The 21,350-nt window shown below is 39.4% G+C and overlaps 2 protein-coding genes across 3 annotated transcripts in view; one reads left to right on the forward strand and one right to left on the reverse strand.

Annotated features, from left to right (window-relative positions):
- The window catches only part of HOOK3 (hook microtubule tethering protein 3), an 86,841-nt gene extending 86,342 nt beyond the window's left edge, over window positions 1-499 (reverse strand). Inside the window, exon 1 of the mRNA XM_037164184.2 lies at window positions 200-499. Coding sequence (XP_037020079.1) covers window positions 200-256 — 57 coding nt within the window. The 5' untranslated portion in view covers window positions 257-499. The remainder of the gene's footprint in view (window positions 1-199) is intronic.
- Window positions 500-699: 200 nt separating this feature from the next.
- The window catches only part of RNF170 (ring finger protein 170), a 34,078-nt gene continuing 13,427 nt past the window's right edge, over window positions 700-21,350 (forward strand). Inside the window, exons 1-4 of one of the 2 annotated variants that reach the window (XM_037164186.2) lie at window positions 700-847; window positions 8,266-8,409; window positions 15,444-15,519; window positions 18,464-18,572. In XM_037164186.2, coding sequence (XP_037020081.1) covers window positions 8,273-8,409; window positions 15,444-15,519; window positions 18,464-18,572 — 322 coding nt within the window. In that variant the 5' untranslated portion in view covers window positions 700-847; window positions 8,266-8,272. The remainder of the gene's footprint in view (window positions 848-8,265; window positions 8,410-15,443; window positions 15,520-18,463; window positions 18,573-21,350) is intronic. The other variant, XM_037164187.2, reaches the window with a different exon arrangement.

Here is a 21,350-nt window from a genome sequence, read left to right on the forward strand (position 1 = left end):
GAGCCCCCGGCGCATCCCCGCCCTGCCGCTGCTGTAGACACGGCCCGCACCAGCGTACCCCGGCTCCGCCCGCCCCAGGCCCCGGATGTGACGGCACCGCTGTCCTGGCGCTCGCCCCCCGCGAAGAGCACTGGGGGTGAACCCGGAAAAGCAGCCTAGGGGCTGGGGGTCTTCCTCCGACCTGCAGGTCAACACATACCCAAGTAAGAAGGCTCTCGCACAGCTCCACCCGTTCCGCCGACTCCACGTTGAACATTTTCCCTTGCTGGGGTTTGGCAGCGCCTTCCCACCTCGCCAGGAACCGCTGCCGCTCGGGCTGGGACCGCGTCGGAGGGTCCGGGAAGCGGATCTGGCCTCTAGCCCACCTTGTCCTCGGGCCCGAGCCACCGACTCCGGTCCGAGGCTGGAAGCGGCTCTCGCACCGTCACTCCTGGTGCCCCTCCTTCTTTTCACTCAAGACGCGCGTCCGCTGCGCTCGCCTCAGCCACGCCCGCAGCCCAGGTCCCCGCCCCTAGCCCTGGCCAGAGCTGCGGCCGACGGGCCACTGCGCGCAGTCGCGCTCCGGCCCGCCCGCCTCCCAGCCACCGCTGCCGCCGCCGCCGCGCGCGCGCCCCCAGACGCAAGCCCCTGCGTGTCGCGCGCGCGCGCTCCGGGCCCTGGCGGCGAAGACTGGTCCTCCACGCGCGTCCTCACGGAAGCGCAGCTATGCGCGTGCGCCTGTGCTCGCACACCAAAGTAGAAAGGAGACAGCTAGTGGTTGGCCGGGATGGGAGACGGGGGCAGTCCCCGGAAATAATCTCTACCCTCAACCACCCGGAATTGGCGAGGTATTCTCTGCGGTGGAGAGGTACGCGCCCCCTTCCCACCCTTCCTGGTCGAAAGGCCGTGGCCGGCCACACCCACCCACCGGGTCCTGGGTTGCGGAGTTCCCGCAGGGCCCGGCGTGGGCGACACTGCGCCGGGGTTTCGGCGCTCCGGAGGCTGGAGAGTAGCAACCTCGGACTCTCAGGCTCCCTTCCTGCAGGAAGCTTGGGCAAAACTCCAGAGTCTCTGGGTCCTATCCCAAGGCCCCTGGAGACGGTGGAAGGGTTAAAGTGGCGGGCGTCTCGGGGGTTTCAGATGGGTTTGGCCGGCGATGAGGATAGCCCGCCGCCAACCTTCTTGGCTCTCGTGGACCTTCGATCCCCTGAAAACTTAAGTTACATAAAGTGGGGAGAAGGTGTGCCCCACTTCACCTATCCGTGAGGACCCGATAGTTCCTAGGGCCTGTTTCTCCCAGTGTCCTGCTGATAAGTACTGGTCTTCTTAATGGATAGATGGATCATCCGCGAGCTCTCACATTTTTAGAGGTGTGAATCTCTGCAGGATTACCGATAAGTTTTTATGCGATAAGACAAACTGCATACAACGTACATGTTTAAAGACTAATTAATAATAAAACACCCAGACAAAAACAAAGATCATTGATGGTACCTCAGGAGTTTCACCCACACCTGATATTCCCTTCTGAGCATGATTTCCCCCCTAAACTGATCAACTTTCTTGCTTTTCCTTATAGATTTACCACTTAGGTATGCATGCCTAAACAATATATTTTGACTGGACTGTTTTGAACTTTTATGAGTGGGATCATATTGTGTTATTTTGTGTTTTTGAATTAATGGTGAATTTGTGTATACCTATAGGTAATTTTACTGCTATCTAGTATTCCATTGTATGAATATAACTATCCATTCTACTGTTGATGGGCAGTTTGTTGTTCCAGTTTGCGGATATTAAGAACGATGCTGTAAGCATTCATAAACTAGATACTAGTGCAAATGTGTAAGTTTTTAAAGAATACATGCCTTAGAGTTTTAGGAGAATTGTTAGTTCATAAAAAAAGGTATGCATAACTTTTATTTGGTAATGCCAAAATTTTATTTGAGGTGTGGCAAATTTAACTTCCCATGACACATCTTTACTTTGGTTTGCAGTTCCTGGAGCCCTTTTTATTTTCATTAAAAGTAGGTTTTGTTAGTGAGCACTTAGAACAATCAAGATGGTACTGACTTTTTAATGATGCCTTACAGACTTCATAGTTCCTATGATGATTTCTCATTTTGTGAATGTAAATAATCTTTTTTGAAGTCTTCTCGGTGGTTCTTTAAGTCCTCTTCCCTACACTAAGGGTAGAGAAACCTTTAGAAATGATAAATATGTTTCTCACCTGCCTTTGTTTCCTTTGGTGCCTTGTGGATCTTTGTCAAACCAGAGTTCCCACATTCCATGGTAGGTTGTTTCTGCAAGAGGTAGAATCCCTTGCACTTTTAGGTGACCCATTACCCTTGTTAGGCATGCAAAGTCAGTACATGAGGCTGACTCCCCTGCAACTTGTTGTTGGAGGTGGAGGAGAACAAGATGCTAGCTAGCCGTTTCTGGAAGGACTGTGGTGTAGTGAGCCCCAAACTCCAGCTGCTCAAGCTTTCAAGGCTTTGACACAATTGACTTAAGCCTCCTTTTTCATGCCAGGGTGCTCATCCCAGTGCATCTGTGGATTATGACATTGCAAGTGTCCTTGAGGTTCCATTGTGTAACTCCAGTTACCTTCCATGAAGGAAATTATTTTAAAACTTCTTAGATGTCAGTAATTGTTGCAGAAGCCATGTGGCCATCATGTTCTTACATGAGCTTGGGTAAAAGATGATGAGTTTATCCTTTGAAGTTATGGAATTTCCTATACTTGCCTTATTTTTGGGTGTGTGTCTGCATGTTTCCTGAAAACTTTGGAACAGACCAGAGAGAAGTGAGTGGAACTTACCTTAGCTGTCTCCTTACTCTGGTTAGTTGGAGGCTAGTTCTTATCTACAGCTGTCTATCAGATTCAAGTAAATGTGGTGGTGCCCCGCATGGCAATGTTCTCAAGTTTATCCTATCTGCCCAGATAATGCATAGTTAGAGCTTCAATTAAAGACAGTTTGAGATGCTACATAGAGCAAGTATGGTTAAGTTTCATCATGGTTCGGCTGATTCCTTGACAGTTGTTAATAACAGTAATCAAAATATTATAGCTTCCATTTACTGAGAGCCTATATGATGTGCTAAGCAGTATGCTAAATGTTTCTTCATTATTCCCTAAACTCCATAAAACAAGGTGTTTTTTTGCCAAAAAGTGACTTTGATGTGGTTCAAATTAATATTATGTGTTTTACATATAAAGAAGCTGAGACCCAGATTTTACATAAGTACACAGTTACCTGACTCCAAAGCTTATGCTTTGATATATTAAAATATTCCTCACTAAGACTTAGCCAGCTACGCAATAACAAAGCTAGAACCCAGCTCTGCTTCTATCAATTATTCTATTGATTATCAATTTACAGTTTTGAAGATATACAGTGTTTTGTTTCTTTAAATCTCAAATAGTTGAAAAAAGTATTAGTAACACATTTTCATATTTGACAAGATCCTATGAAATAGATTATATACCATATTTTATAAATGTAATAACTTCGTTTCTGGGTTTGAAGGCAGCTGCATTTATTGGTCCCTACAACATGTAGTACTCCCCATGCACCGCTCAAGGAAATAAGATACAGTCAGTGCCTCCCAGTGGTCTTTATAAGACACCATCAAAAAACAAGTGGTAGGTGAGAATGAGACTAGAGACACTTTTTAAAAAGGCTTTATTTATATTTAGAGAGGGAAGGGGAGGGAAAAAGAAACATCAATGTGTGGTTGACTCTCACACACCACCAGGGATCTGGCCCACAACCCAGGCATACGCCCTGACTGGGAATGGAACCAGCAACCCTTTGGTTCACAGGCTGGCACACAGTCCACTGAGCCACACCAACCAGGGCTGGAGATAGGCATTTTAAATCTGAGCATTGAAGCCTAATTTTTCTCTCTCAAGGGAGGAATCAGGCACTGGCTTTTCTTTTTATTGTTAAGTAATATGGACTTGAATTCAAACTATAAAACCATGTCCTGGGAAAAGTGAAGATCTGGCTTTTCTGGTTGTGCTCCTCATTTGTAGCCACTTTAACCCTTGGTATTTATATTTCCTGGTTTGTTTGTTTGTTTGTTTTTATTCCAAAAAACTCTGGATCAAAGAAATGTAGTGATGGAAGTAACTTGAACCATTAAAGCCACCAACAAGTAGGTCAGTCATCATTAGTAGTTCTCCGTGTGAGAGTCCCTAGGTTTAACTAGGATTTCCACGTGGCAGGAAAATGCAACTGACCTCTCTCTTCCTCTTAGTAGTCTCCCTCCTGCCGTTTCTCAGCTTGAGCACCTTCTCTGGGAAGTTCTGCTATAAAATGATAGTGAATAATATTATATGGCTTTGCAGTACTTAACGCATATCCTGGATCTGTGAGCTCTTAAACTGTTCATCAAGCAGTATTTTCAGGGTATAATTACATAGAAGTCCTATACACATGTGTATATATAGTAGAATGAGTGTGTGTGTGTGTGTGTGTGTGTGTGTGTGTGTGTGTATTAGTAGTAGTAGTACTGTAGAATTTAGTCACAGCACCACTGATTATACCTGGAAGGACATAGAAACAAACATCATCTATTTTTATTATTATTATTTTTTTTACATTTAAGCAGCCAAGGAAGGCAAAGGAAAATACTCATCACTTTCTCCCCTGAAAACCTGAAGCATGCCAGATACAATCCTTTCTTTTTTGAAGCACAAAGTAGTAAACACCCTAAAGTGTATAGTACAAAAGAAGATCCTTACAACTCTGTGAAATAATTAGGTTCGGTAGTAATTAGAGGCTGGGAATCTCAACACGGAGGATAACATTTTAGTTATCTTTGAGCAGACACAGTAGTTCTCACTGCCCTTAGGACTTTTGACACAATGATAGCATCTGTAATTTAAAAAGAGGAAACCTGGTAAAATAAAAATCTAAATTGACTACATGGCCCACCCCCCAGATCATAGAGACTCTTCAGTTTCAGTTGGCAGTTTGTTTGACTGTTCTTTTGAATAAAAATACTGGAGTTAATGCTCTTTTCTCTGTTTCTTGGTGTAAGTCTTCATCATGGATATTTGAAACCTGTCATTAGAAAATTCCTCATATATCAGGTCATTACCATGTGTAAAGCGATGAAAGACTCCTTTGATCTGTTTGTTTGCTTTAAAAAAATTAAGAGGTAATTTTCTTACAAGCAGCCAGTTCAGATTCTTTTCAAAGGTCTTAGGCTTGCACACTCAAAGACTCCTCTTAACAGATACTCTCCTAATTAATGATATTGTGAATTACATAAATACAGGATTTTATTTTAATTATGAATAGTCATATATTTAATTGAATATTTCCTTTATTTCCATTTAGGTGTCTTACAAAGTCTTTTAATTTCACTGCTTTGCCATCTGAAAAACACCTGAAATGTGGTTGGGCTATCTCCTCTCCTACCTATAGAAATTGGGTATTACCATTTCTCTTTAGTTTCTTCTATGGGAAGGAGAGTTTCATATCCTCCCTTTTCTCTTCTCAAGATGCATAAGGAAATGCATCTTGAGAGTGATTCCATAAGCTGAGGTTAGTCCCAGGTGAGACTAATAGTTTCTCGAGAACCTCAATTTTGATTAATTCAAGTAGTCTTAGTATAGATATAAATGCCCAGTAGCCTCATTGTCTTTTACTTTTCCAATTACTAACACTGTAAGTAAGGTAAGTCACTCTTATTTAAACATATATTACTAGGTCTTACTGTGTACAGAGCACTATGCTAGGTAATATAGGAATATGTACAGAAAAAACAAGATTTCCTTCCTTATCCACATGTGATAAATTCTATGATGTACATTTAGTGCTATGAGGGAGAAGCAGGATCTGATCTACTTGGAGAACCTATTTGGTATTCAAGTGTAAGGAAAGAGCAGTTGGGCATGAGTAGTGTCTTTTTTTTTTTCTTAAAATTAAAAGAGCTGCCCAGGCTGGTGTGGCTCAGTGGATTGAGTGCCGGCCTGTGAACCAAAGGGTCACCCATTTGGATTCCTGGTCAGGGCATATGTCCGGGTTGTGGGCCAGGGGCATCTGAATGGCAATCAATCAATGTTTCTCTCCCTCCCATTCTCCTCCCCTCTCCCACTCTCTGCAAATAAATAATAAAATATTTAAAAAATAAATTTACAAAAGGAGCTAAGCTTGAAAAGAAGCTAAAAAATATAGGAACTTCTGCCAAGATGGAGGTGTAGGTGGAAGCACTGCACCTTCTCCCACAACTAAGTTTGGAAGCAGCAAAGTTTTAGCAACAAAAACGCAGCCAAACCACAGAAAATTGAACTGCACGGAAGTCCCGCAACAACGAACCCTTTGGCCCAGACCAGTGAGAGGGGCAGAGCCAGCAGCGGAGCAGGGTAGGCCAGGAAAGATCCATTGGACCAACCCAGGCGCACAGCCCAGGTGCGCCAGCAACCGTGGGCTGATCCCGGGTGTGGAGAGGCGGGTGGACCTTCTGAGAGGGCAGGGCGTTGGACCCACTGAGGGTGCAGGGCAGCAGACCCACTGATGGCTGATTGCAGTCACACATTCACATGCAGATAGACCGGTGAAGGAGCTAGCAGTGAGATGGACCACCCAGGTCCCAGTGGCAGGAAGCGGCAGAGGAAACTGCCATTGTCCCTCTCTGACCCTGCCCCCACATACAGCGTCACAAACCAATGACCTGAGTGGCCCCTCTCTGACCACGCCCCCACGTACAGCGTCACAAACCAGTGACCTGGGTGGCCCCACCCTGGTAAACAACTAAGGCTCCGTTCCTCATACCTAACAGGCACTAACAGATCAAAACTGGGGCTCGAGAACTCAGAGCCCCAGAGCCGATTAATCTAAGCAACCAAGAAATAGCCAAACTTTCAGATGCACAGTTCAAAACACTGGTGATCAGGATCCTCACAGAACTGGTTGATTTTAGTCACAAATTAGAGGAACATGTGAAGGCTAAACTAATTGAAATGAATGGAAATACACAGGAAACCAATAGCAATGGAAAGGAAACTGGGACTCAAATCAATGGAGTCAACCAAAAGGAGGGAAAAAAATGACCAAACAGAAAAGGATGAAGAAACAAGAATTCAAAAAAATGAGAGGCTTAGGAACCTTCAGGACATCTTTAAATGTTCCAACATCCGAATTATAGGGGTACCAGAAGGGGAAGAGGAAAAGCCACAGTGGAAAACTTATTTGAACAAATAATAAAGGAGAACTTCCCCAATGTGGCAAAGGAAATAGACTTCCAGGAAATCCAGGAAGCTCAGAGAGTCCCAAAGAAGTTGGACCCAAGAAGGAACACACCAAGGCACATCATCATTATATTAGCCAAGATTCAAATGAAGGAGAGAATCCTAGAAGCAGCAAGAGAGAAGGGGACAGTCACCTACAAAGGAGTTCACATCAGACTGTCAGCTGATTTCTCAAAAGAGACCTTACAGGCAAGAAGGGCCTGGAAAGAAATATTCCAAGTCGTGAAATCCAAAGACCTACAACCAAGACTGATCTATCCAGCAAAGTTTTCATTTAGAATGGACGGGCAGATAAAGTGCTTCTCAGATAAGATCAAATTCAAGAAATTTATCATCACCAAGCCCTTATTATATGAAATGTTAAAGGGACTTATCTAAGAAAAAGAAGATAAAAAATATGAACAGTGAAAGGACAGCAAACTCACAGTTATTAACAACCACAACTAAAACAAAAGCAAGCTAAAAGGACAGATCAGGAGCAGAACCATAGAAATGAAGATCACATGGAGGGTTAGCAACAGGGGAGTGGGAGGAGGAGAAGGGGGGAGAAGGTACAGAAAATAAGTAGCATAGATGGTAGGTAGAAAATAGATAGGGGGAGGGCAAGAATAGTAGGGGAGGTATGGAATCTAAAGAACTTGAGACACATGGTCATAAACTAAAGGGGGATGGTGGGGGAGGTGGTATGCAGGGTGGAGGGAAATGAAGGGGGGAAATAGAACAAATGTAATGGCATAATTAATGAAATATATTTTTTAAAAAAGCTAAAAAATATAAATGCATGTTACATTGTAGTAATTGTTTCTCTTAAAGGATATAGATTCATGTGGTCTCCAAAATAATGTCTGGCAAATTTTGAAGAACTCATTAATGGGACAGTCCAAACTGGAATTGTGCTTAGTGCAACTTATTTTAAGTGGGTACTAGAAAAAATTAAATATATTAAATCAGTTGCATTGTTATTAGTATATTTTCTTTACACTGGGTCATTTGTAACTTTCATCTTGTTTCTTATCTTTTAGACCTGAAATGGCCAAATATCAGGGTGAAGTTCAAAGTTTGAAACTGGATGATGATTCAGTCATAGAAGGAGTAAGTGACCAAGTACTTGTGGCAGTTGTGGTCAGTTTCGCTTTGATTGCTACCCTGGTATATGCACTTTTCAGGTGAGACTAAAGGACAAAAGAGTTGAAATAATATATATTTCCAAGGGTTACTGCCTTTCTGACTGCTTCTAGTAATGTTGAATACTTAATGTGAAAAGCAAGTACTAGATCTCAATGATTATATACATTTATGAAGGTGTTTTATTTTCCACTGGGCCCTAAGGGCTACCATACATTTCTCCCAATGATGTCAGGAAAAATCATCTGTCTTATTTGATAAAATTTGAATTTATTTTCTGTATTTTGAATAAAATATTGATAGTTCTATAGCAGTATCACAATTTGAAAATGTAATTTTTTATAATTGAATAAGTATTATTATATCACATACAAATTAATAAAGATAACAATTATACCACCTACAGGTGAAAATAAGTTATATTTTCAGTGTAAAATGTAAAAACTGAGGCCAAAAAATCTTTGTACAGTATAGAGGGAATTTAGATTAGAATTAAAAACACTCTTACAGAATCAGAAACCAGCCCACCACAAGACTTTTTAAAACACGCAACACCTGACTGTTTAGTCAGGGGCACTGACTTCTTTTCTCTTAGATTGTCAAATTAAAAACAAAAATGACAACAGCCAACACAACAGTAGCTGTCCAGTGTGAATGAATCAAAATTATACCGATTTTTTGTCAGATTTGCAAAAATGTAGTTTTTGGTATGCCACAGAATTTTGGTAGTTAGTTTATATGTACCCTGAGATGAAAAAGGTTGAAAATTGCTGCTATAAACCAATGCACAGAAACTAGGTAATAAACTAGAAATTTAAGTATTAACACATGGGGATAAATATATATCATTGAAAATAGAAATGGGCAAAAAGTATAAAATAGAAAAAGATTAATTCCAAAAATTTCAGATCAGTGAGTTTCCTGTAAAAATGATAGAAAGGATTATTAAACAGAATATGAACACTTAGGAAAAAATGGTAATTTACTTTTATGTCAGCATGATTTTCCCATTAGGATAACATTATCTTGATTTCAGCAGAGTACTTTACATAGTACCTGGTGACATACTCGTTCACATAATGGGGAAATGATAGCAAGGTAATAGCAGGTATAATTCTTAACTGGTTGACAGGTTGTTCTCAGGATTACTGACTAGTGTTTCAATGTAAATCAAAAAAGGAGGAAACTGAATTATTGCAGGGCTCTGCCCTTAAGCCTGTTCTACTCATTTCTATTAACAACTTGGTTGAAGATGTCAAGAGAAGCACTCGTATTAAGTTGTCAATTGGGAAGGATAGCTAATGTACTAGTACAATAGACTCAAGATTTAAAAATGGACCATCCTATAAATCAGTGTTCAACCTGTCTTTGATAATGGTGCCAAGACTTCAGAGGGGAGAGATTTCAACAGATGATGTTGGGAAAACTAGATAGCCAAATGAAAAGAATGAAGTTGGATCCATACCACATTATGTGCAAAAATTAACTCAAAATTGGTCAAAGATCTAAATGTAAGAGCTGAAACTTTTAAGAAACACAGGAGTAAGTCATCAGGATTCTTAGATATGACACCAAAAGCATGATCAACAAAAGGAAAAAATAGATAAATTGGACCTGATCAAAATTAACAACTATCGTGCTTCAAAGAACATCATCAAAAACTGAAAGGACGGCCCTGGCTGGCGTAGCTCAGTGGATTGAGCGCGGTTCTGCGAACCAGAGTATTGCGGTTCAATTCCCAGTCAGGGCACGTGCCTGGGTTGCAGGCCAGTTCCCAGCAGGGAAAGCATGAGAGGCAACCATACATTGATATTTCTCTCCCACTCTTTCTCCTTCCCTTCCCCTCTCTCAAAAAAATAAATAAGTATTAAAAAAAAAAAAACCTGAAAGGACGACCTGCAGAACGGGAGAAAGTATTTCACAGAGCTGATAAGGCCCTTGTATCTGAATATATAAAGAACTTAAAACTCAATAATAAAAAGACAACCCAATTAATAAACAGGCAAAGGATCAGAATAGACATTCTTCCAGAGAAGATTTGCAAATGCCCATAAGCACAGGAACAGATTCTTGATATCATTAATCAAAAGGGAAATGCAGATCAAAACCATAGTGAGATACAACTTCATATCCACTAGGATGGCTAGACTCAAGTAGTCAGATAATAATTGTTATTGAGGATGTGGAGAAATTAGAACCCTCATACACTGCTTGTGGGAATGCAAAGATGGTGCAACCACTTTGGAAAACTGAGTTCCTCGATTGACTAAACATGTTGTAACCATGTGACCTAGCAGTTTCACTCCTAGGTATACATACCCATGAGAAATGAAAACATATTTCTATACAAAAATGTACAGGAGAGTTCATAGCAGTACTTATTGTTCATAATATCCAAAAGAGCCTAAATATCCAACAGATGAATGGACAAAATGTGGTATATCCATGCAATGGAATATTATTCAGCTATTAAAAGAAATGGTAAACTGATACATGCTCCATCACAGATCAAACTTGAAAGCACTGTGCTGAGTACAATAAGCTAGACACAAAGGCCACATATGAGTCTGTCCACATAAGTGTCCACAACAGTAAAATCTACAGAGATAAAGTAGATTGATGCTTGCTTAGGACTAGAATGGAAGATAGGGGTGCAGGGGATAATAGCTAAGGGTATATAGGGTTTCTTTTTGAGGTGATGAAAAGGTTTTAAAATAGACTGTGGTGATCAATTATATCTCAAAGATGTTTTTAAAATGGGTAATCACTAGACAAATACAAATAAAGTGTCTGTTCTTTACTTATTAAGGAGGGGATGTAGGTAAAAATGTATTGTCACCTGAAGGTATCCATGCTAAATTGTTGAGTGAGAATTTTTAAGTGGAAGACAAATCATAAAACCTCCAGTAGCTCATTTTACTAAAATTATTTTAATATGATTAATTTTGTGTAAAAATATTTTAATTTTCCCTTATTTGTTTTTCTGATTTACTTACTATGGATACTTGTTGCTAATATAATAAAGATGTGAAACCCAAAGTAAAAGTTTATATTTATTAAAGCAATTGTATATTGTAGATGCCAAAATAGAATACCATTAGGCAGCATTAATCAAAATAACCAGATAAAGTTCATTTTGGATTATATCCTGTTTGAGTCAAGAATTTTGGACTGGAAAAAATTCAGAGTAGGTTATCAGAACAGGTAAAACTGTGGACACACAAAATGCTGGAGGGAACTGGGGGTAGCTAGCTCAGGGGAAAAGAGTATAGGGCATAAAAACTGTCTTTAAATGTGGTGAGGGCTGGTTTTGTTAAGGAAAAAATAGGTTTATTCTGTGTAGCTTCAAGGGCAGAACCAGGGTGTAAAGGAAAAACCTGGTTCTTCTCTACTGTGTTTGTCTCCTGTGTGCCTCCTTTACTTCTACACAGCACACTTCCCTTCCAGCCACCAAATGTGTGGAGGTAAAAACCCCATACCAAACAGTTCATGACACCGGCTGCGTCTCTTAAAACTTAACTCAATTCTGACACCATCTGCCTGAGGATAGCATTACATCCCCCAGGTTAAGGACCCAGTCCCCAAAGACTGCTTCCTAACCCACTGCAGAGGTTAACCACAAGTAGTAGGTCTCGGTCTCCAGTTACCCACAGTCCTGAGTTCTGATTTGGCTACAAATCAGGGGTTTCCAGGATCTCCTCCTCAGATTCAGTTAATTTGCTAGAGTGACTCACAGAACTCCGGGAAATATGTTTACCAATTTATTAAAGGGTATGATAAAGGATACAGATAAATGGCCAGATGAAGGGATACCTAGGGTGAAGTCTGGGAGGGTCCTGACTGCAGGAGCCTCTACACCCTGGGGTCCATCACTCTCCTGGTGCGTGTTCCCATCCTGGAACCTCCCCGGACTCCTTACTGTTGGGATTTTATGGAGACCTCCTCCCGGAGGCATGATCAGTTATGTCTCCATTTCTAGCCCCTCCCCCATCTGTGGAGAACAGGGTATGCAGCTGAAAATTTCAGGCTTCTAATCATGACTTAGTCTTTCTGGTGACTAGTTTGCACCCAGGAGCCATTCAAGAGCCCACCCAGGGTTACCTCTTTAGAACCAAAGACATGACTATCCCCCAGGAAAGTATAAGCACTTCAGGAACCCTGTGTTGGGACTCAGGGTCTAAGGCCAAATACTAGAATAAAAGATGCTACTGGTGTCCTTATCACTTAAGCAATAACAAGGGTTTTAGGATCTCTGGCAGGACTCACACAGAGACCAATATATATATTTTCTGTTATCACACAGGGCCAGTATAGGGAGATAACTGATGAGAGTTTTGGTTGAACCTAAGATACAACTTTTCAAATGCTATAAGGTGCCCTCCATTTTGGGCATTGTCTTGAATTTGTCATATGACTGGGTGGGAGGTCATTTTAAGTTCCTTTCTAGCTTTTCAGATTCAAACTCAATTGGCTGTTGAAATCTTGTTACTTCAGCTGAAGTAATCAATTAGTGATAAGTTGAGGGAGGGACAGCATGTATAGTTTAAAATTCAAGGAAAGAAACCTTTTTGCCTTTTTTCTGTAGTTTATAACTTTTATGTTGTAGGGAAAATATATATATTAAATTTATCATTTTAAGTATACAATTTAGTGGCATTAATTATATTCTCAATGTCATGTGACCATCACCACTGTCTATTTCCAGAACTTTCTCATTATTCCAAACAGAAACTCTACCAATTAAATAATAACTCCCCATTCCTACCCCAGCTCCTGGTAACCTTTATTTTACCTTGTATCTCCATGAGTTAGGGTATTCTATGTACTTCATAAAGTAGAATTACACAATTTGTGTCCATTTATATCAAGTTTCACTTAAGGTGTAGCATGTATAAGAATTTCATTCTTTTTTATGGCTGAATAGTATTCCATTGTATTGTGTGTGTGTGTGTGTGTGTGTGTGTGTGTGTGTGTGTGTGGTATATATACATATATATACCATATTTTATCTATCTGTTGATGGATATTTGGGTTGTTCTTACACTTTGGCTGTTGTGAATAATGCTACTGTGAACATTAGTATAAAAAGTATCTCTTTAAAATTTAATTAATTTTTGAGAGAGGGGAAGGGAGGGTGAGAGAAAGGGAGAGAAACACGGATGTGAGAAGCATCAGTTGGTTGTGTCTCGTACACACCTTGACCAGGGATGAACCCACCACCTAGGCATGTGCCCTGCGATCAAATGGGCAGCCCTTTCTTTGTTTTGCCCAATGACACCCAACTAACTGAGCCACACTGGTCCGGGCCAGCGTATCTCTTTTGAGTCCCTGCTTTCCATTGGAATTGATGGATTATATGGTAATTCCGTAAGTTTTTGAGGTACTTCCAATCTGTTTTTCACAGCGGCTGCCCCATTTTGCATTCCCACAGTAACTCACAAGGGTTCCAATTTCTCTGCGTGGTTGTCAACACTTACTACTTTCTGAGGTTTTTGATAATAGTCATTCTAATGGGTATGAAGTATATCTCATTATGGTTTTGATTTGCATTTCACTAATGACTAATGATGCTGAGCTTATAATGAGCCATGCTTATTGGCTATTTGTATGTCTTCTTTGGAGAAAAGTCTATTCCAAGGCCTTCGCCTGTCTCTGAATTGGGTTGTTTGCTTTTTGTTTTTTAGTTATGAGTTCTTTATGTATTCTGGCATTAATCATTTATCAAATACATGATTTAGAAATATTTTATTCCACTTGGTTTGTTGTCTTTTTATGTTCTTGACAGTGTCCTTTGATGTACAAAAGTTTTAATTTTGATGGAAAATAACGAAAAGACCTTCCAGTCACATGGTTTACATCTGTACTCTGAAAAGTAATGACTGTCATCTCCCGATGACAAGGGAGTGGCTTCCCATTGTCAACAGAGAAATGCCATTTAGCAGGGTCTTCACTGGTGTTAAATGAGACGGCTCCCCTGCTGTTCCTTGATAGATTGTTCTCACCGAAGAGTAGCTTTCTTTCAGAAATTATTTATTCAGTCACAAGATGTAACGCTTTCAAATGAATAATCCACCAGAAAGGAATAAGGTGTTTAAACAGAGTTCAAGTAGTTCCATTTCATTTATGTTGAACTTCTGATTATTTGACTTTAAATTGTTTTTATGTCCTCTCTGAACTGTCATATTTTATTATGTCATATTTTATGAGCTTTTCTGAAATTTAAATTTTTTATTAAAACTTGAATAACCATAAGATGTATTTCTTTAATTTTCCCTATCCCATTAGGATATTAATCTAGAATTCTTATTGCTGTTGTATATTGGTTCACTCAGAGAGTAAAGGCCCCTCTATAGAGTAATACTGGCATTGTGTGGACTTAAAATACTGCTGTTAAAGAGGTTTCAGTTTAGAAAAACTTTCATGGTTAAGTGAAATTAAGCTGTGGTTCAGATGTAAATCTTCATCCCCACCCTACCATCCTAAACATCACTTCTGATTTTCAGTATTCACACGTCTTATCCCATCCTATTTTATCAGTCACTATCTTCTTGCCTTTAATTTTTCATTGTATTTATTAATGTTAAGATATTAGTGGTATGTTAGCTTTTGGCATTTCTACATTATATAATTTTAGTTTTTGTTTTTCTCTGTCTCCGTATCCTCATAGTTAAAAAGGTGGGAGAAGACCTAATTAGATATGGGAAAGTGTTCAAATGCATAACATATAGAATTACATAGCTGCTTATTTGGAAGAAATTGTACAAAAGAATTAAATATGTTAATAGTTCTTTTATTATTTGTAAGTCTGCAATTACGTTAAATCCCTAAGCTGCTAGGTCTCTGGATTTCATCATTTGCCAGTTAAACCTGAAATAAGCCAATAATAAACGATCTCAGAATAGCCTGGAATATTCAGTCCTGAAATTGGAGTAGAGTTGTATACCATCATTTACAAGTATTTAGTTACCAGTAGTTCTAAGTAACATATTTTTTTAGGTTAAAATTGGACTCATAAAGAAAATTGAATCATCTGACAATATTTTATATTGAAAGTTTATTATGTTTTATTCAACAGAAATGCACATCAAAACATTCACCCAGAAAACCAAGAACTAATAAGGGTGCTTCGGGAACAGCTGCAAACAGAGCAGGTACTGTGTGTGTAAACACGTGCTTTTACGGAAGAAGTAGATGTCATTACTCCCCTTGTTTACAAAACTTTGGTGAAGTATTAATAAACTACTTTGTGGAAACATGGGCTTCTTTCCTGCTTTAAATTACCTTAAATTATTCTACCCATTATTTGTTTGCAGGTTAGGTGAATGACTAGCCTTAAGCGATGCAGGTGTTTTCATATATTTTTTTAAACTTGCTTTTAAAGACAACAGTTTTTATGTTACTTACTTGTAAGGAAATAATCACTGTCTAATTGGCTTGAGTGAAATGTCATGGAAAAACTATTCTAACATGTATATCCCAAGGACCTATAAAGAAATGACTATAAAGGGTAGCTTTTTTTTCCTTTTCTTTTTCTTCAATGGTCAAAGATAAGAAAACTAGTTAGGCAAAAAATAAAACTTTTCTCATCTGCTTCTTGTTTGCTTTCAACCAGATGGACTCTCTAAGAACCAGCAACATAATACTGGGTTACATTTTGTGAAGGCTGGGTTAAGTAGGGTATCGTACACCTTCATGCCAAGGTAGCTAACATCAAGAAACAAATTTAAAAGTTGATTTCCTAACCACCAATCAGACTTTAATGCCAAAGAAAGTTTTACCCATATCATTTATTTATTTACCAAATATTTATTGAAAATCTACCATATGCCAGACAGTGTTCTAGGAATTGGGAATTCAGTTGTCAACTAAACAAGAATTCCTGCATCATAGAACTTAAATTCATTGATGCAAAAATAGTTTAAGTATGTTAGTAGTACTCTCTTCCAGAGTGATTGTTATCAATAATTCATGCCTAGATAGTGTTTAATAATTTACAAAATGATTTCACATACTGCTCTTATTTAATCCTCAAACATAGTAAGTAAAGCAACGATTATTATCCTCTTCTAACATAGTAGCTCACTAAGACTTTCTTAAATTCACTCTAGGATTACATGACTAGATCTAGACACACGGAGTCTCAGATTGAGGGGGTCTTCTAGTTGTTTGTCCCACTGTCCCACTCACCTGCCTCCCACCTCCCTTGCCATGGCATATAGCTCTAGTGAGAATAAAGCTAGTTAGCCTGTACCATGTTGCCCTATATGGTTCTCACTAGCCACAGGTAGTTATTTAGTTTTAAATTAACTAAAATTTAAAATTCACTACTTTAGTCCCATTAGCCACTTTCCAGGTACTCAGTAGCCAAGTGGCTAACATATTGAACAACACAAACTAAGAAAATTCCCATCATTGCATAAAGTTCTGTTGGACAGCACTGGTAATTGGTTGTTCATCAGTTAATTTCCAAAGAATAATAATGAAGAGAAAAAAAAACAGAGAGGAACAGTAAGTGCTGTAAGTTTTTCATTTTGCACCATTAAAAAAATGACCTAAAAGGCTACAGCATTGAGGTGTCTCCTTGGCTTATAGGCTATTCTGGCATTTTAGAACTGTTTTATTATAGGGGATTTATGGTATAGTAATTTGTGGTGGCCAAAATCTTTGATTTACTTTATATTAGTTCATATTTAGTGCATTTGATACTTTTTATTTTGGTAATTTTTTTAAATTTTATTTTTATTTTTTAAGATTTTATTTACTTATTTTTAGACAGAGGGGAAGGGAGGGAGAAAGAGAGGGAGAAAAACAGCAATGTGTGGCTGCCTCTTACGCAACCCCCACTGGGGACCTGGCCTACAACCCAGGCATGTGCTGTCTTTAAAAACAACCCAGGAACTGAACTGGAAACCCTTTGGTTTGCAGTCTGGCGCTCAGTCCCCTGAGCCACACCAGCTAGGGCTTAATTTTTTATTTATTGATGTTTAGAGAGAGAGAGGAAGGAAAAGAGAGAGAAAGAAATATCTAATTGTTGTTCCACTTGTTTATACATTCATTGGTTAATTCTTGTATGTTCCCTGAGCAGGGATTACACCTGCAGCTTTGGTATATTGGGACTACACTAACCAACTGAGCTACCTGGCCGGGCAGTAATTTGATGTTTTTCTATTTATTTGTTTGTTTGTTTGTTTATTATTGCTGTTCAATTACAGTTGTACCCCTTGTCCCCCTATCACTCTCCCCTCCCCTACACGCCCCCTGTAATGTGATGTTTTAAATGCCAGCTACTTTGTTTATAACATGTGTGTCAGGTACTATAAAAACTTTTGCTAAGTATTTAAAGATATACATTTCATAGTAGTAATAAATAATCTTTTAGTTCCTGGGATTCTACTACAGTGAGTCCTACGAGAAAGTCCTTGGCCTCATTGTACTCACATTCTGGTGGAATGTGGGTTCTTCAATAACTGGATGCCTCTTGTACTGATGATTTTATTCAACATGCTTATTATATTCAAAACAGTGATGTTTACCAAGAAGCAATTAAATTTACTAATTGGATTATGTGACGTATCAAGTTCAAATTAGCAGTGGCCTTACATTTTTCTACTTCCAAAATGACCAAATAATCTTCTCTGAAAGTTTAATTCTGGTTTCTTATAAGGAATAGCATACATGTAACACTTGCCAGGAATGTATGAATGAAAAAGGTGTTAAAAGTGTAAAAAAAAAGTTAATAAAAGTTCAGAAACAGTTTGACATTTCTTATTCTTTAGTTATGGATTAGCTCAGCCTTGTGTTACTCAGAATAACTTATTCATTCTAACAGAGTAAAAAGGAACTCCTGAGTTACTCTAGGTTTTAATCTTTAGATTGTGTTTGGAAAGGAAGGTAGAGACCATACAGTTTATAGATAAAACCACAATATAGCCTCATAACTGTATCCAACTTGTAAGATCTTAAACTGTTGCAAATCTAAACTTCAATGAGGATTACACAGCACTGACTGTATTCCTAACTACAGTTTACCAGAAAGATAGCTTTGAAAAGCTGGTGTGTCACGTGTATAACTGTGTACACGTATTTTCTCATCAGGATGCACCTGCCACTGCTCGACAGCAGTTTTATACCGACATGTACTGTCCCATCTGTTTACATCAAGCCTCCTGCCCCGTGGAAACAAACTGTGGACATCTCTTCTGTGGTAAGCAAACGGTGCTGCACTTGGTAATAGTGACTCTTTGCACCAAGACCCGCATGTCTACATAGGCTGGATTCCTGATTTTCTCTTTGTCATATTTTGTGTTTCATGAGTAGTATAGATTGCTCCTAATACCCTGCTCTACTTATTGGCCACTTTTATTTAGTGCCGGTGGGTTCAAAGATTAAAAAAACTAGTTATTCAACTTCTTAGTATACAGAAATGTGTTTCTTTGAATAGTAATTCAGGTACCTCAACCCCTGGATGGATTGACTGGCTCATTGTTCATTCACTTTTTAGTACTTTCATTTATTATTCAACCTTCCCAAGACAGGAAGGTTTTCTTCTCAAGGACCCTGCCCAGGGCCCTCCCTCAGCTCTGCTAACTCTTCCTTACTCTGAGTCAGTGCAGAAGTTCTTAGACTCTCTCTCTTCATGACCTCAAGAGGGTTGATGACGGAGCATGAGAAACCTAAAGTGTGCAGTGGAACAAAAAGGGGAACATTGATTTCATTCACACTTATTTAGTGTGTCAGTACAGGGTGCTTTCTACCCTCCAGAAAGATTTCATAGAGAATAATGAGATACCAGATAATCATTGCTCGTTATGGTCGTACGAGATTGGGGAGGGTCAGTTATCACGCACTTACCGTAATTCATCTCATCTAACCCCACAGAATCAAGGCTCAGATATGTTAAGAAATTTTACAAAGGGTAATCCAGTCGCCAAGGGACAGAGGCAGGTTTTAAACCTAGGTCTAACTTCAAACCCTGTGTTCAGTTCTATTCTTTGATCGGTGGCTTATACAACTACCCTCCACTTAAGATCTATCCAGTGTTTTATTGTAGTGTTTCTTTGTGTTTGAACAGCTGTATTTAAGATAGGGTTCTGTCGTTCCCAAAATGTACACCATTTCCATGTAGAGACTAATTAGAAATGGAGCCTACAATGACCCTATAAATTACTTTTGTCTGAGACTCATTATACAGAATTCTTAGGTATATAGTGTTACTGTTTATGCTGCTGGGGATGACATTTGTGTTTGAAATCCAGGATTCTCAGTACTTTGTGCTTGTTAAGTAAGTACTGACCAACCCCACTATTGCCTCAGCTAGTAATTCCACCCTCTTTCCTAAGGTTTATGCCGAAGTAGCTAACAAATTGTAATTATCTGTTGGAAATGCTAATGAGGAGGAAAATAATGAAAGATCAGATAGGGAGCATTAAATGGCCATCAGAGAAAGCAGATACTTCCCCCCACTCTCACACCCCTGGTGGACATTCCTAATCAGTTGGCCACTGAGTCAGATGTGGACCCGACCGTCCTGCAGGCCAGTGTTAGGAATCACTGGGGTTTGGCAGGCGAGCTGAACTCTTTGCCAACCCAGGCTCAAGTAATTCTCTGGGTGGACAACCCAGTGAATTGAAAGATGGCTGTATTGTGTTCTTGGTTTTACCTTTGGGTCTGAGGTAATAGGGTAGATTGCTTCTGATACCCTGCTCTACTTGTCAAGACACTTTTATTTACTGTCTGTTGGTTCAGAGGTTAAAAAAACTAGTTATTCAACTTCTCAGTAAACAGAAATGCGTGTCTTTGAATGGTATTTAAGTATATTGATAGCACGTATATCGAGAGCACTTTAGCTCAGTTCCTATATACAGAACTAGTCAGCCCCTTCACAGTGAGTTAAAAATAATGCAGCAGCAGACTTCATCCTACTGGCAGTGGTAGCTCTCATAATTTTAGTTAATTCTCCAGCAGTCTCATGAGGTCTTATTCCCATTTTACAAATAAACAAATTTAGAGAAATTGTGGCTCAGGTTTAAAGTCATTGAGTCATCTCTCCACCATTCTGTGTAGGTGGATCTCTCTTTTTAAAGAGGGGAAAATTGAGGATAAGGAAAAGCACCAAGCATGTCCTAGCAGGGGAACTGAAGTGTTTAATTTGCTGGACCATAGTTTCTCAGTGCAGGCAAGTGGATGTTATATAATCTGCAAAGCAAGGACACCTATACCCCAATTTGTGGAAAAGGGATGTGAGATTAGATAAGTTCATGCATGTCAAAACACACTGAACTTTTGGGTTAGAACATACTAGATAAATCTAAGCCATCTTTACAAGTGGTAATAATACTAACAGATTTATAATAAGTTTTGTTTTTACATAGTTTCTATATGAAATTAGATTGCTCAAAGTACTTAATATTTTCTAATTAACATAGCACTCTGAGAGTAGGGAAAATATCAGATAAAGATTGTTTAGCTTTTTAATTCATCGTTAAATTGTTGAACCAGCTTTCCCCATAGCCACTGTAATGTCCAGTTTGGACAGCCTTCGCTCAGCCCATCAGTTTGCTCACTAGTCTCCTCACTTACCATCTATTTTTGCCTTTGGCGTTTGCTCCTGCTGTTCATAAAACCTGGAGCGTCCTTCCTCCTGAATTCTGCCTATCTAAATTTTTGCTCTCCCACAGTGTTCAAATACTGTCTGCTTTGCACATCTGTAACACATCCCAGAGAGCTCTCCCTCTCTGCACCCCTTTTGTACTTAACATTATAGTCCAAGATCTAACTAAGTACTGTTAGATTGACTTAACTATGTTACCTTGGTTTTCCTCACTTTGCCATTGCTTCTTCTGGATTCTGGACATTTATGTGATCTGGAAGAACCAGAATAAGGAACATAGGAGGGCTAAGCTAGGTTGCTAAAGCAAGAACACAGAAAATCCCGGAGGTAGGAGGGAGACAGGAAGCACTTAGTTCAGATTCACGATGAGAC

Source organism: Artibeus jamaicensis, unplaced genomic scaffold (assembly GCF_021234435.1).
Source record: "Artibeus jamaicensis isolate MK-2021 breed Jamaican fruit bat unplaced genomic scaffold, CSHL_Jam_final scaffold_833, whole genome shotgun sequence".
Lineage (NCBI taxonomy): Eukaryota > Metazoa > Chordata > Mammalia > Chiroptera > Phyllostomidae > Artibeus > Artibeus jamaicensis.